We start from the raw sequence: 16,670 nt of genomic DNA on the forward strand, positions 1-16,670 counted from the left end.
GGTTGGATTACAATAATGTACAGCAACATCAGCTCGGTAGGCAGAGTGAAAGGCCGTCTATCCAGACTGTTCAGTATCACGCATTTGGTTCGACAAGGCTGCTTCCTTTCACTCTTATCTGTACGAGCTGGCACTCAGTTACTATTGCAGAATTTAGAGGTTTTGAGAGGGCATTTGTGCGAACTAGGATGTGGGGAGAGCTGTGCCAGCGGATGCGGACGACATCATCTAAAAGTATCAGACACTCAACTCATTGACACGATCAGTATTACTCACTGAGGATGTACTAAGTGTGAAAGGAGCGAAAATTAACCAGGAAATGCTGGAGGGTCCACCGCTCAGTACCTTGGGTGGTAGATCCGTGCCATCCGACAGCGTCATAGGGCACTGGACAGATAAAGCGGTTAAATTGCTCAGAGTTTGGTTTTGTTTAGTCCAGACCTCTAGGTGGACAAGAACTGATAAGCGGAGGCGAGCAGGATGGCTAGTCTCACCCAGAAATGGACTGAGAGGAAATTATCCTAAAAGGGGATGGCAGGAGGTTGCAAGTCACGCCCAGAAATGTTTCCGAATGGTCCGGCAGAGGCAGTGAAAGCCTACATCGCATCTGTCATCTACTACCACTTGACTTTCGCACCTTACTCTGGCTTCATGGTTAACCATACTGGGGCACTTGTGCTTCTACTTTCTGTAGAGGGGGATGGACAGACAGTACATTTGCTGTCAGCATCTGCTGTGTAGAAGATTGTATAGGCTTTGGCTAATGATGTGCTGATATGCACTGAGGCTACTGTATTTTAGGTGCATTCTAGAGTGAGAGCAAGTGTGGTCACTGTTTGTCAGACATGCAGTTCATCTCTAGAACAGTTCTGGATCAAGTGTAAAGAGAGACAGGGCACAGAGGAAATTAAGAGTAGCTGAATGACTTCTGCAGATAGTTCAAGTTATATACTAGGCTGCAGAAAGCAAAATGAGAGTTAGTAATGACTTCAGAGATTAATTTAGCAGGAAGGTAAGAATTCATCAAAATAGTTTAAGACTGGCTATCCATGGGGACTCCTATATGCTGATGAACTAGTTCTCATAGCTGAATCCTTAGGCAAATTAAAGAAGAAATTCCAGGCATGGAAGCTAAACTTGGAATTAAGAGGCCTTAAGGTAAACTTAGCAAAGATGAAAGTTTTAGTAAGAAAGAGAGGACCCTGGTACCTTCCGGGAAACGGCTTTGCTTGACGTGCAGTAAAGAAGTAGAATAATCTCCATGTGCTGTACTTAATGTAAGCTATGGACACACAGTTGACACACAGACAGACTATTCAAGTAGATGCACTGGAATAGTTTGTACACCAGAAATTCAAACTCTTAGATGTTCAGATGGTTCACTAGAAGTAAATAATTTCAACAGGAATATAGTAACAAAAGGATTAAAGAAACATGAAAAGATACGTTTCAAGCATTCTAAAAACACACATTGATCAGGAGTTTGTAAGCTTCTTTGAGAGATACAAAACTATTGGTAATTTACTATACAGCCCCATATATGGCTTACTAATAATACCAGAGTAAGGGCTGTAAATTTATTTTCTGATTGTAAATTAGGATCAGAAAAAAAAAAAGAAAAAGGTAAATACAGTAATCCCTCACCATATTGTGGTTCATTATTTAAGCTTATGTTGATTCCTCTGTGGTATTGTCTGGCATTTATAATAAAATAAATATATACAAATCATAGAAATTTTTTAAAAGATATTCAGTATAGTACAGTTTCTACTTAGCGGATTTTCACCTAGTCGAGGGATTACTGTACAAAGCAAATCAGAGCATGAAAACTGTTTAACCCTTTAGCTTTTAAGCCAGCCATATCTGGTCCAAAGCTATTTTATGCTCAGATCAGCCAGATCTGGCCGCTCGTTTTTATCCTATAGCTTTATTCTAAAAATATACAATCATATCATCAAAATTTTGAAGCTATGAGATAATGTATGATTAATAAAAAACAATGTGAAATTGGCAGAATAATCTGAATGCTAAAGGGTTAAAACAATTTAGAAGAAACAATAATTCAAAGACATAATTTATTTATCGTAGAATTTATTGAAGGAAAAAATGTTAAATACAAAACAAGATAAAATAAAAGATGTTTCTATAATACATTGATATGTCTTGATACATGGTGGCTCAAAGTGTGAAGCCAGGAGCTTACATGATTTCATAGAAGGCACTTGAAATATATTTCATATTGATTATAAAATGAGAAGAGAATATACAATACAAATTTTACATTCGGCTAATTATTTAAAAATTATATTTTCATATTTATTTACAGTTGTTATTTTAACTTAAGATAACAAACATGATAATTAAACCTAAATTGTTGCCAGCTACAACAATAACTTAAATCAGAACCATATCAGAAGTGTTTAATGAACGTCGAAGGTCAAATTTCCTCATACAAGAATATCATTATTTATTCATTACAAAATAAGAGATAGAAGAGAATCAACAAGTAACAATATTAATCCACATACTGTTGTTACAGCTAATCCTAGTTAATCATATGTTTAAAAAATAAAATCTGTGGAATGTTGCTGAATATGTTAATAATATTTTATAAGAGCAATTATAAAATTGAATTTTGAAGTTCCTTTTGATGATTCAAACAAATTTATGTGTGTGTGTGTGTGTGTAAAGAAGAGATACAATACATATAATGCAAAACAATAAAAACAATTTTTCTACTTCAATGTATATAAATGATGCAAGCCCATATATATAAATTTTGAAAATATTTTCAAAACTAAAGAAAGAAATGTGTCGTTAAAAAACAGACAAACCAAAATATTGAAATGCCTACAAAACATCAGAGCATAATAAACGAAAGCGTATGTATTGACATTTTAAAGAATACAAATACTTTGTTTAACTTTACATGTATTAATGAAATAACCAAGATTGTTTTGCATTCTATGATGCCAAACAGTTTTGTATCATTAATGAAAAATAAAATTCACATAACAGCCAAATTCTATTACTAATGGTGAAAAATTGATCACAGAATTTTAGTTGGAAATTATCTAAAGTTTACCAAAAAAAGCTTCAAAGAAACAGGAAGAATATAATCAAAGAAACTTTCATTAGACTATAAAGAAGAAATTTTAAGGATATATTAATGTCATAGTTGCTTTTATTCTGATATTCATTTCAGAATGGATCCCAATTCACTGAATAATACAGCATTCATTCAGTAACTGTTTCTAGTGTGACAAGACACCGAGTCAGTACAGTTACTAAAATACACAAAAGCATAAAAAATAGGGCAATATGAATATCATAGCACAACCTCTTGAAAGACAAATTAGTTGTCATTAATGTATATAACAATCAAATTTAACAAATACAGGGTAAAGATATTTAACAATTTTTCATCTAAACTCCAGTAGCAGTTTGATAACAGTCAGCACACACACACAGAATAATTATCTGGTATAGGAAATAGAAAAGAGAAATATGGTAAAACCTTTACAATACATTTCAATGTCATGAAATAGTTTTAATAAACTGCAACTAGTTGAATAGAAACTCTGGTTATGATATGAAGTAGATACGTGTGTGCTTGTTATATATATAAATACATATATATATATATAATTACATTTATATTATTAATTAATAAATGAATGACAAAAGAACTGGAGATATGCAATCAAATAGCTCTGAGGAAATTATGTTACACTGGCACTCAACTTGAGGTGCAGAGTTCCTTATAGTAGGAAAAAAACCTGTAAGCTAATGAAAACAGTCATGTTATTTTGTCATTCATTTATAACTTGATATTATGCTTTGTACTAACTTGCAGGTTTATATAAGTGTCTGGAAAGGAGAATCTCTAATAATCCACACCTTCTCACTGCCAAACCTTACAAACACTGTGAAGTATATTGAGTTCTAACAACTTGTTATTGGTACTTCTGTGACTAAGCAAAATCAAATAAATATATATATATATACATACACACATATATATGTACACATACATGCACAGATATATATATATATATATGTGTATATATATATATATATATATATATATAATGATAATAATAATACCAGGATGAAATTTACAAATATTTAATACATCGCTACATACATTTCCACAGATCAGATGATTTTGACATCTTGTCAGTATCATTAAACAGTAGCTGGCATAATGAAATAGGAACTTTATTTGCATATCCCTAACGTTACCTAAATGAATTTCAAAAATATATATATATAATATATATATATATATATATATATATATATATATATTCATAATTTAGGTTAGTTGAAATATGTGACAAACATTTCAACTAACCTAAATTGTGATTATACGTAAACACTGCTTAGCGCCATTACTCCAATATATATATATATTGAAATCCGTGTTGCTTATTATTTGATTTTAATCACCCATCCTTTTGGGATGTGAAATTCGGGTGCCTTCGCATAAGTACCATATTCAAGCCTTGAATCTATATCTAAACCGTATATATATATATATATATATATATTTATATATTTATATAAACTTAATTTTTTTTCTTGAGATTGAAGTTTATGTCACTGCAATCTTTCAGAAGGATCGCAGTGACATGAAACTAGAATCCCAAGAAAAGAATTAAGTTTACAAACCCTAATATTTGAATGTGCCTGCTTGTATGTATGTGCATATACTTGACCAAGAAGCATCAACTTTTAATAAAATACATATGTATATAAGATATATAAGTTGATATTGAAATAGATAAAAAGTCGATATTGAAATAGATAAAAAGTCTGGAATCATTCCGTATAAAATATTTACAATGAAAATATCAAATACTACATTTTGGCTCAAAGCCACAAATTTATAAGGGAGGGAAGTTAATTATATTGATTTAGCTCGTGCCTGATTTAGCTCAGGCAGGATTTGAATTCAGAACAAATAAGCATAGAAAACAGAACTAAATAATATAATATAGTGTACTCTGTCTAAAAGATTAAATAAGCCCTTTCTATGTAGACAAAAATAGCCGTAACATAATTGAGAGAGTTTATTTCTCCAATATTCGTTTTCCGTTTAAAGATAAATAATCGGGTAATATTTTTCAACTGAGTTGCGTCCCTTGTTAGATGTTAACGCAGAAGGTAATCTTCATAACCAGTCAAATTGAATATAAACATTGCCTGTTGATATTGACAATGCTTCCGCCGTCTCTAATATTTAAGATGTTGATAGTCTTTTATCCGATATAATTCATTGGTCTGAAGCACAAACGAAAGCATAACATCAAGTGAAGTTTATCGTGGAATGTTTTTCTGTAGCTTTCTTCAGCTACCATGCGACACTTTCAAACACTTGCCGAGTTTACAGGGCTTCTACTGATTACAGTCGTATGTGGTAGCAATTGATAACCAGGTATAATAACCTTGAAATTGCATATAAACAATTGACTTTGAAACAAACTCAATTCGCATTTTCACAGCACAATTCAGAACAACTTCATCCTTCGTCTCTGAGTTTCCATTTGTTTATTGTTGTATGTAAAACTTAATAATTTAATGCTTTAACTCATAAGTAAAACTCTAGTCCTAAATCTGTTATACTAGATGATAGCCTATGGTCAGCTCTAACTAAGCAGACCTATGATCGAAGATGTTCTAGCCAAAGCCATCCTATTGAAGTTATTTATTTATTTATTTAGGCTGTCAGATGGAAGGATGGATAAGAAAGGTAGGTAAGTAAGTAGATAGATAGATAGATAGATAGATAGATAGATAGATAGATAGATAGATAGATAGATAGATGACAACATCATCCATTATGTCCTTTCCTTTTTTGTTTTGTCATTTTTAAGATGGTGGTTTGCAATTGGAGATAATTTGGCTGTTATTTCTAGTAGGTCAAAATACCATTAAGAGGCCCACACATTGACTCAAATTCAAAATCTAATAACTTGATGGCAGAACAGAAAAGTAATAAAAATTTTTTTTTAAAAGCTGTGTTTGTTTAAAGTTTGAACAAGTAGAGTTGATGTATAGATGGAAAACTGCCAAAAATATGTAAAATAAGAAAATGGAAACAAAAACTGGCAATTAACTAGAAATTATCAATAACTGTACAGAAATTAATTGTGGGGTCATCAGTTAAAGATAATGAGATCCCTAAAATATACAAGAGATTCAGCATTGCAATTAACTTTCAGTGTTAAACCAAAATGATGAAACACTGTAGTTTCAAAATATATTTCTAATTTTTATCTTATATACAATATAAATCCATCCAAGTTTTCAAAAATTATCTCACTCAAGCTAGCACAGTTGAGTTTTTCCTTAATTTACAAACGGCTATATGTAAAAAAATGTTTTTTAATAATAAGTAATGATGCACTGAAAATAATATTTTCACATTAAAGAGATATAGTGTTAAGTGTTGGCAAGTATCAGTCAAAAATGAATATATAAAAAGCATTGTAGAGCACTAACTGAGTAGAAGGGAAAAAAATCAAGCAGTACTTTTCATTAGAAAGAAAATATGAAAGACTTTATAAATCAGACTATATTTATATTCAATATCTGTATATTATTGACTGAATGGCTAGAATAGTGTTTTAGTTGTAACACAGCTGTTCAACATTATTTATATCAAAGATATTTACATGGTACTTTTGCTCAAAGTTTGTACAAGATTTTCATGGGAAGCAGGTTACATACTAGTTTAGATGGATATTAAATAAAGAAAATGAAATAAGTGTATCACTGGATAGCTTTCGATTGGTAAGAAGGGATGTGCAAGAATAACAGCTGGCTGAACCCAGTGGAGGAAGATTACTGCCCAATGTGCTGAGCAGTGCAGAAGAATCTAATGCTAAGAGCTAAGGTAACTCTTTATAAAGTGAAAAGGGACATATCTTCTTTAAACTAGAAACATTGTGGCAAGTGCAATAATAAACTGTCTTGATATATGAAAAAAAAACAATGGCAAGAAGTTAAGTATTTTATTCATTGTTAGGAATCTTAGCCATATCTCTATCAATAGTGTAAGAGAGAGAAAGATAATGAGCAATGAAAATTTTTAATCAAAAGATGTTAACAATTATAAAAAAACTAGCCATATAAAATATTATCACAACCTCTACAAATCTTTGTGAAAGAGAAGAATCAAAGAAAACTAGTGATAGTCTACACCAGAAACTATCAAGTATAAAATGTTACAGAGTGAAGCAAACTATTTTGCCATATTGAGCAGAAGGGTTATGCCTAAAACAAATGAGTTCTCCTCTACCTCATGGCAAATTCTCTGGTGAAGGATTCTGCTCAAAACACTAGACATATTCCACAGCAAAATAATTTATTCAAGTTTGAAATTTATTGTAAAGTCATGGAAACTATGAAATGAGTTTAGAACCTATAGTAAGCCATACAGACTACGACAAGAGCTGTGTGCTCTACAATAGAAGAAAGCATAAAGATTTTAATTCATAACCATATTGCCACTGGTCAGTCACCTTAACTCACAACCATACCTAGAGGAGATGTTTTAATGAAGAATCAGTTGCATATGGATATCTAAGAGTACATAAAAAAGACTTTTGTTTTTCGTTTTGACATTTGGCAGCAATAATAAGAATGGGCCATGACAACCTAAATAACGTCACAGAAGTTTGTCAGTTTACTATTTGAGAGAGTTAATTTGTAAAGCAATACAATTAATCCTTAATGCACACTCAATATATATATATATATATATATAGAGAGAGAGAGAGAGAGAGAGAGAGAGAGAGGGGGGAGAGAGAGAGATGGAATTTTAGGCTTTGAAAGCAGCATATTAAATTTTGATATTGGTTTCAAATTTTTGCACAAGGCCAGTGATTTCTAGGGGTGGGGTAAGTCGATTACATCAACCCCAGTGCTCAACTGGTACTTATTTTATCAACCCCAAAAAGATGAAAGGCTAAGTCAACCTTGGCGGAATTTGAACTCAGAATGTAAAAAACAGACAAAATACTGCAAAGCAGTTTGCTCGACAATAACGATTCTCCCGGCTTGCCGCCTTATATTAAACTATAATAGTAAAATCTAGCAAAATGAAAATGCTATGAATAAAGCATACTGTATCTGAATAGTTACAAAATAGTATATGTTTTATGCTACAATATATTTACACAACAATCTAACATATAATATTTAATACATGTGAAAAAAATAAAATTATAAACTTTATAAAATTAAAAATAAAATGTAAGTATGGATAAGGAATTATGAAAATATAATCCCATCATGGGAATTGTATAAAAAAATCTTCATGTAATATATGAAAATACAATCAATTTCTGGTGACTTTATGGATATGTTTTGGAAGGATATGTTAGCACCCTACTGAAGAAGGATACAGCTTCATTCAGTAGATACCTAAATGTTAAAAATCACAAACATCAGTGCTAATACTAATAACACATAATTGATTACTGCACTAGATGGAGCAGTATTACAGCCATCTTGGTCACAATAACACGTCTCTGTGAACACACCAGCTTCATCCCAAACCCACTGGCAACCCCAAGCAACACCTAAATGAAATAAGAGAAAAATGCTTTTAAATCAATTCTTGAATTTACAAATTTTTAAAAACGAAAATTGCAAAATACATTTATTGATGGTATTTACAAAAACATTTACAAAAAAAATTAATAATTCTGATACAGTGAGAATGAAAACTGTATCTCTAGCATAAAAGTGTACTTCCATTTTCAATGTATTTACAAACTTAATTATAAGATAATTAACAATCAATCTAAAAATGCCCAGTCTACTTTTATAAATGTGTTTATTAAATATATCCTTAAATACCATATTAAATTTTTATACTTTATTTGGAGAGAGAAGTGGGGACAGCTACAGAGAAATCTAACTCAAAATGATGTTTTCAAAGTTTCTCTCAACCATTATACACTATGTAAATACTCTGAATAAAAGTCAGACGGGTCCTAAGTCCATAGGTTTGTTCAGTCAGGGTGGGCTTGGGGCCTGAACAACATTTTCAGACAGTTAATCTGGTTGTCTTTGTTTTGATTTCTTTCTTCCATTACAGATCATCTTGAAATCATTAATCTTGGTTTTCCTTTATTTGATAAACAACTTTAGCAATTGATACTAATCAGATATTAATTACACTGGTCAACAAAATGAAACTTTTTTTTAATCATCAGAGTTGCTGAATGACTTTTCTGGGTTAATTTTTGATGCTGATTACGAATCTGAAGTCCGATTTCCTCTATCGGGTCACATTTTCATGTTAATGATACCTGCTATTTTAACTTATAATTATAAGAGTAATGGATATGGAAGATATTTAGTTTGGTTTTTCATTTCCATGTTGATTTGAAGATTTTATTTTAATGAACACGGGAGTAACATATCAAATTAACTTCAATCATATCAAGATTAGTAGAATTGCTAGCACAGTGGACAAATAAAGCAAACTGAAGAAAGAATTTTTTTACAAAGCTCAACAGAGAAATGATGTGCCTGAGAAGAAAAGTAGGCGACACATTTAAAGGTTTTGATAGACTAAATTGATCTTAGGATGGCATTGCAATGATATTTTATTTACACATTTGTTTTGACTTTAAAACAAGGTTAACAGTATTAGTCAAGTAGTGGTATTGATTTAGTGACTGTATTCACCCAATGATTTATGACCTTTAGCCAATCATAGCAATGTACTAATATCAACTAGCCAGGAATGAATTGCAAGAAGTACCTATATATAATCACTCCCTGATAACTGATGAATATATCAAAAACAGTTTCAAAGTCTGCTATATACTTGAATATAGAAAAAACAGTGATTCAAGATGGACAGTACATTTTATTTAAAAACTCTCAAATTGCTTCTAATTACTAGCCAGTAAATTTTTCCTACTGCTGACTGAAAAGGAAGTTTAAAGCGTATGTGTAACTACAGTAAACTATCAGCCCATTCAAAGAGTCAATACCATTTCTGAATAATCACTATATTGGTTGCTTATAGATATTAGATGAACTGCTCAATCTTTAGAAAAGGTGTAGGTAGAAACTCCATAAGATGTACCCAGTGTAAGCTATGGGCACATAAGAGGTACAGTAACATCAAAGAAAGATTAACTGGGACGATAGTTTTCATGTGCAGCAGATGCACAGGGGCAATAAACACTACAGATGCTCAGAAAACAGATTCCAACACATGCCAAGGGAAGAAACTAGAAGTAGTTGATAGCTTCTGCTACCTAGGTGACCAAGTCTGTAGTGGGGGTGGATGCTCAGAGAGTGTTACCACTAGAATAAGAATAGTCTGGGCAAAGATCAGAAAGCTCCTACCTCTACTGGTGACAAAGGGCCTCTTTCTCAGAGTGAAAGATAGATTGTACAATGCATGTGTGTGAACTGCCATGCTTCATGGCAATGAAACATGGGCCATGACTGCTGAAGACATGCGTAGGCTCGAAAAAAAATGAAGCTAGCATGACCTGCTGGATGTGTAATGTCAGTGTACACACATGACAGATTGTAAGCGCCCTGAGAGAAATGTTGAACATAAGAAGCATCAGATGTGGTGTACAAGAGAGACGTTTGCATTGGTATGGCCATGTACTACGGATAGATGAGGAGATCTGTGTGAAGAAGTGCCACTCTCAAACAGTGGAAGAAATCCAGGGTAGAGGGAGACCCAGGAAGACATGGGATGAGATGGTGAAGCATGACCTTCGAACGTTGGGCCTCACAGAGGCAATGACAAAAGACCAAGACCTCTGGAGATATGCTGTGATTAAGAAGACCCGACAAATAAAGTGAGTTCACAGCTGTAACCTACACCAGTGTTGCAAACCAGCCCACTCAAAAGTACCTTGGATCGTAGGGTGACATGCCATGCTTGAGGAGAACTATTGAGTCAAGTACATCAAAACCAAATGGAAATTGCAGTTGTGATCCCCATGCCAGTGGTCCCAGTTCATAACTGGTACTTATTTAATTGACCCCGAAAGGATGAAAAGCAAAGTCGACTTCGGCAGAATTTGAACACAGAACGTAGCAGTACACAAAATACTACTAAACATTTTGTTTTGCATGCTAACGACTCTGCCAGCTCACTGCTTTGCATGCATGCAATAATATTGATCAAATGTAAAAAACTCCTTGCAGTTCATTCAAGCTTTAAATATTGTTGTTTTCTTCCCATAAGAGCACTGTGTTTGAAGGTTCAAGATTCATTAATCTACATTCTAGACTTTTTGAATGAAATACAAAATTCACCCCTTTTAATTCAGAGATAATACAGATTGATAAAATGGTAATGTAGGAAATAACTTACCAGAAGATGTTCTGCTGGCACACCTGCGGGTTATCTTGATCCAACCATTCCCTTGAGAGAGAAAGAGGTTCTTAGATTAAAATGTGTCAGATGAGAAATATTTTAAAATTACCGTCTTAATACTGAAAAGAATCTTTATTGCATGAAGACAGAGCATAAAATAGAAAAGGACATGGTTTAATGCTTAGGGTGTTCAGCCTGCAATCACAGGTCATGAGTTTGATTCCTGACAGCATGTTGTGTCCTTGAGCAAGACACTTTATCACTTATTGCTACAGTCAACTCAGCTGGTAAAAATGAGTTGTACCTGTACTTCAAAGGACCATCCTTGTCCTGCTGAATCTCCCTGAGAGCTATGTTAAGGATATATGTGTCTGTGAGGTGGTCAGCCACTTTCATGTTCATTTCATGAGCAGGCTATTTTAGTTGATCATAATTGATGGAGAGTCAGGCCAGTGCATCTACAACTGATAACATTAAGTAATTTAAACAGTATGTCTTGCAAACAACTCGCACATGCAAGTGCTACCAGTCGAGAACTCCACATACCGGAAACCAGCAAGTGTATGGGGTCATCAGGAGAGAATGCGAGCCGTTTTGGGGCCTACCTCTCGATGGCATCAATGCGCACCGGCCCCTCCCCCCCTCACTTATATGAGGCCTCCGCTTGCTAGATCAACTGGTTATTAAAAACAAAGCTCAATATTTCTCTAGCCATTGCTCATCGTCTCTTTTTAACCAAATCCAGTGGCTAGCCTATTGCTGAATTTATCTTTAACTGTGGAGGGAACCTGTGGAAGAGGTAGACTCCGGAAGACATTGGATGAAGTGGTGAAGCATGATCTTCAATTTATTGGGTCTTATGGAGGTGAAAACAAATGATCGAGACCTTGGTGGTTTGCTGTGCTTGAGAAGACCCGTCAAGCCAAGTGAAATTATAGTTGTGGTCAGTGCCAGTGACACGTAACAGGCACCCATGCTGGTGACACGTAAGCAGGAACATGTGCCGGTGATATATAAAAGGTATCTATGCTGGTGGCTCATGAAAGGCACCCATGCCAGTGACAAGTAGAATGTTAAAACTTAGTACACATGCACAGCAGAGTTCAAGGTCAATCTGTGCCAAGCAGCTTCCCTCTGCATGCTTTAGCTTCGTTACTATGGCAACAGTCCGGATACTTATTGATCAGACCACGTATTCTATCAGCCTCTTTTGCCAAACCACTAAGTTACAGGGATATAAAAAAAGCCACAACACTTTTCAAATGATGTGTGATGACAAACAGTGACACAAAGACATTCAGACATACATATATTCAGGCACAAACATATACATACACACATATATATGTATGTGTGTGTGTGTGATTTTTCAGAAATACAGCATTGAATGTTCCAAGTGCAGTTGAATGCTTAACCACAATGGATCAAGCACTAATGCATTCTATTACAGAGATAAAATGTCAAACTGTACACATAAGATACCATATTTGTGTGTGTATGTATATATGTGTGATGGAATTCCACATGGCTTCCATCTACCAAATAGTGTCATATAGTGAGATTGAACCCAAAACCACATGGTTGAGAAGCAAGCTTCTTAACTCAGCCATGCCTGCACCTATGGTTAATAATTATATTTGAAGTTTTTTAAGTTCAGGTTAACTCCGATTAAGTAGAAATATCATGAAAATATTTCACCTGTAACCATTCCTTTTTTTTTTTTTTCCAAGACAATAAAATGTTAAATTCAAGGATATTTAATTACTATTTCTAGCAAGTCAAGTGACCTCATAGAGGCAACCTCAGCATGTAAAATTCATCTTTAAATACTTGGGTTATTCATTTTACTTACATCCAGGGCTTTGCTGGTACTTTTTCATGCAAAACTGCCCAGGTACATTTGCTTCAAAGCTGTTACAATCAATTAAACCATTAACTTTAGTATCAAATGACTCGGATGATGGACAAGAAATATCTTCATTGCTGTCACATTGGTAACACTGTATGGCAATACCTAAAACAAAAGCAAATTAAATAAAAGCACATTAGCATCAATGATTCAATACAAAATTACAATTTCTATGAACAGAGAACAATAAAGCATTTTTGGGGGGTTTTTTTGGTTTTTTTAGATATTTCCCTCATATTTTATTCGTTTTTTTTTTTTCTCTCTTCATGAAATATTTTAATACAATACTGGTTTGAGAGAAAAGAAAGATGGCAACTCTTGAATAAATGTTCAAAGTGAAATTTCAACAATCCTTGAATTATATCATTCTTTAAATACTGTAATTTGTTTAGAAAATTTACATTCTTAATGTCTTAATCAAATACATTAGCATAGGTAGCATGATTTACAGTAAAGTTTAATTATTGTTCCTCTAGCATACTTTCACTTCATCATCATCATCATCCTCTAACATCTACTTTCCTTGCTGACATGGGTTGGACGGTTTGACCAGAGCTGACATGCTGTACCAGGTTTCAGTCTGGTTTGGCTTGATTTCTACAGCTAGATGCCCTTCTTAAGGCCAACCACTTTATAGTGTGTTTGTAATTATTTGTAATTCACTTTTACATCATCAGCACCCTCAGAATAAATAAATATATGAACCCTGCCTGTGTCTCTTGCCTGAATTCATCATCATTACTATTTTAGAACTGCTTTCTATAATGACATGGATTTGTTGCCAGTACCGCCTGACTGGCCTTCGTGCGGGTGACACGTAAAAGCACCCACTACACTCTCTGAGTGGTTGGCGTTAGGAAGGGCATCCAGCTGTAGAAACTCTGCCAAATCAGATTGGAGCCTGGTGTTGCCATCCGGTTTCACCAGTCCTCAGTCAAATCGTCCAACCCATGCTAGCATGGAAAGCGGACGTTAAACGATGATGATGATGATGATAGTCAAATATCACAGTGTCACACCACTTGGTTATAGATCCTCACTATTGGACAAACAACAGAAATCTGTCAATTACTTGGCTGTATATGTCATGCTTTGACATGGTTTCCATGTGATATGGAAGAAAACATTGACCAATGGAAAGGAAACCAGTCTGTGAAAAACAGATAACTAGGAGGAGGATAGTATATAGTGCTCATTATTGACTGAGTCAGATCTCATGGTACTAATTGCTAGTTGGGCAGATCAAAGGGGTCCCAATAGTGATCATCTTTTCTTTTTTCATACATACAGTGTATTCACAATCAGGTTAACCTATTGATACTGATTTTCCAAGAATGTTAGACGTGGTTTGAGGTAGGACTGCCTTGATAACATTTATAGCCCCACCACCTGGACAATGTACTACACTGGCGTCCCTAAACGCACAGCAACAGCATCCATTGGGTCCTCAATGACCCCAGGGAACTAACCATTTCACCCACGCTTTAAGATGGAACAGGTTTGAGAAAGATATGATTGTTATTTCTAGCAAGACAAGTGGACAGCGCAGAGGTCCAATGAGTTGCTGGTGAGCATTGTATTTGTTGTTGTGTAGCCTTAAATCTGCTTTTTCATTTAGCAAACCTATGATCACAGGCGTTCCAATTGTGACAATCTCATTTTTATTTCAAGGTATAATGCATCAAAGAGTAACTTCAGTGTCATTTGATGGTGAAAGAGAAGTAGGGTGTGGTTTGAAGAATTTGTTCCCGTTTCTTATAAGTAACAACGTCAAGGTTCTCACGATGGCTCGTGTGTGTTAGATGAAATTCAATTGAACTAAGGGGATCTGGCTAAACAAGGGAAGTATTATCAATAGATGGGACATTCTTTATTGCTAGTGATTAAAACAATGTTTTTAAGGAGGTCGCTTTCATAAAAGCAAGAAGCAAGACACAACCTGTCATCTATTAACAATAAATGACAAATATATAATCGAAGAGACTTACGTGAAGAAATTTGAACGAGTTTTCTTTGCTATTCGCAGAATTCAGAAATATTTTTTTAAAAACTACTCGAATAATTATTACTTAATTTGATTTTAAATGTAGATATAAAACAGACTGTTTGCAATCGAATAAAAACGTCATGACTTGGAGGTAGAAGTTAATCATTTTGAGTATGAACTAACACAACATAACACGCATTACGCAGACAATACACTAGTTTTAGATAATTACTTAAATGTTTATTTATATTCTATAAACTAACAAATGCTATTTTCACTAATGAGTGATAATATATTTATCGAACACATTTTTAATGAAAACTTCGATAACATAAGGATTTGTCAACTTCGATACGAAAATGGACACAAAGGCAAAATAATATTTTAATTAACTAAACATATTATTACATGAATAAGATTTAAACAAGATTTAGTAGATCGTCTGAATTCTACAAAGACAACATCTGGAGAGGCTTGTCTGGTTTGGGTTTGGTTCCTAGGTAAGTTATTTGGAAAGTAATATAGGCCTAAACAAAATATTGTAATCCAATGTAACAGTTTAACAAAACCGAGAAATAAGCAAATTATAAATGTCGCAGGTGACAAAAATAATATTAATACTAAATAATATATAAAGAAAAATATATTGGTATTTTAAATTACAAGATCAGAAACTAAGAAAAGGCAAGTTCAATAAACGTATTTACCGAAGAGGAAATGAACATTTTAGAAATAATACAAATAATTTTTGAATTTTATTAAACTGAAAATATTCGTCGATTGAAAATTGGAGTAGTTATTAAGGGAGAAAAAAATGATGTAAACAACCTACCTGAAGGTATAATTGCCAACAAAGTTAAAAGCAAAAGGCAATTCATATCATAAGGTCCGTGTAAAATATGGCAGTGCGTAGTTGGAGTACCTGGCTACTGAGACCCCACCTTACCGACTTGACGTACACCAGGTAACAAGGTGATGACAATATTTAATGTAGATGATAAGTTTTTGAAATAGTTTTTAAAATGTAAATATTTACTTAAAATTATTTAATATGATATTATCAAAGAAATTATGCTTCAAAATTATAAATCACGTTTTGAAATAGTTTATTGTCACAGCAGATATCGTGAATTATACGCATGCGCGGAGGAGTATCATTCAGGTGGACAGTCACCTGTTGATTAATTTTTTTTTTTTCAAGATTTAGTGTGTCATTCGGTTAATCACAAACTACTTTGATATTGGTGTCTAATTCTTACTTTATTTACGACGAATACTATTAAAGTTTATATAATAAATACGATTCCGTTAATTATTTTTTATCTGTTTTGTTGTATTCAAAAGAATGACACATCGTTTTACTATTTAACGGAAACGTCTAGAGAGGGTGTCAATACTTC

General features: G+C 33.6%; 1 protein-coding gene across 1 annotated transcript; it reads right to left on the minus strand.

Annotated features, from left to right (window-relative positions):
- Positions 1 to 2,074: 2,074 nt before the first annotated feature.
- Positions 2,075 to 16,417, minus strand: LOC106877007 (uncharacterized). Its single transcript, XM_014925786.2, has 4 exons — positions 16,103 to 16,417; positions 13,227 to 13,388; positions 11,372 to 11,422; positions 2,075 to 8,591 (listed from the first exon to the last, which is right to left on the minus strand). The coding sequence occupies exons 1-4, from the start codon at positions 16,146 to 16,148 to the stop codon at positions 8,434 to 8,436; spliced, it is 417 nt and encodes a 138-aa protein (XP_014781272.1). The 5' UTR covers positions 16,149 to 16,417; the 3' UTR covers positions 2,075 to 8,433.
- Positions 16,418 to 16,670: the final 253 nt, after the last annotated feature.

The sequence above is a fragment of the Octopus bimaculoides genome, chromosome 5 (genome assembly GCF_001194135.2).
Source record: "Octopus bimaculoides isolate UCB-OBI-ISO-001 chromosome 5, ASM119413v2, whole genome shotgun sequence".
In the NCBI taxonomy this organism is placed as follows: domain Eukaryota; kingdom Metazoa; phylum Mollusca; class Cephalopoda; order Octopoda; family Octopodidae; genus Octopus; species Octopus bimaculoides.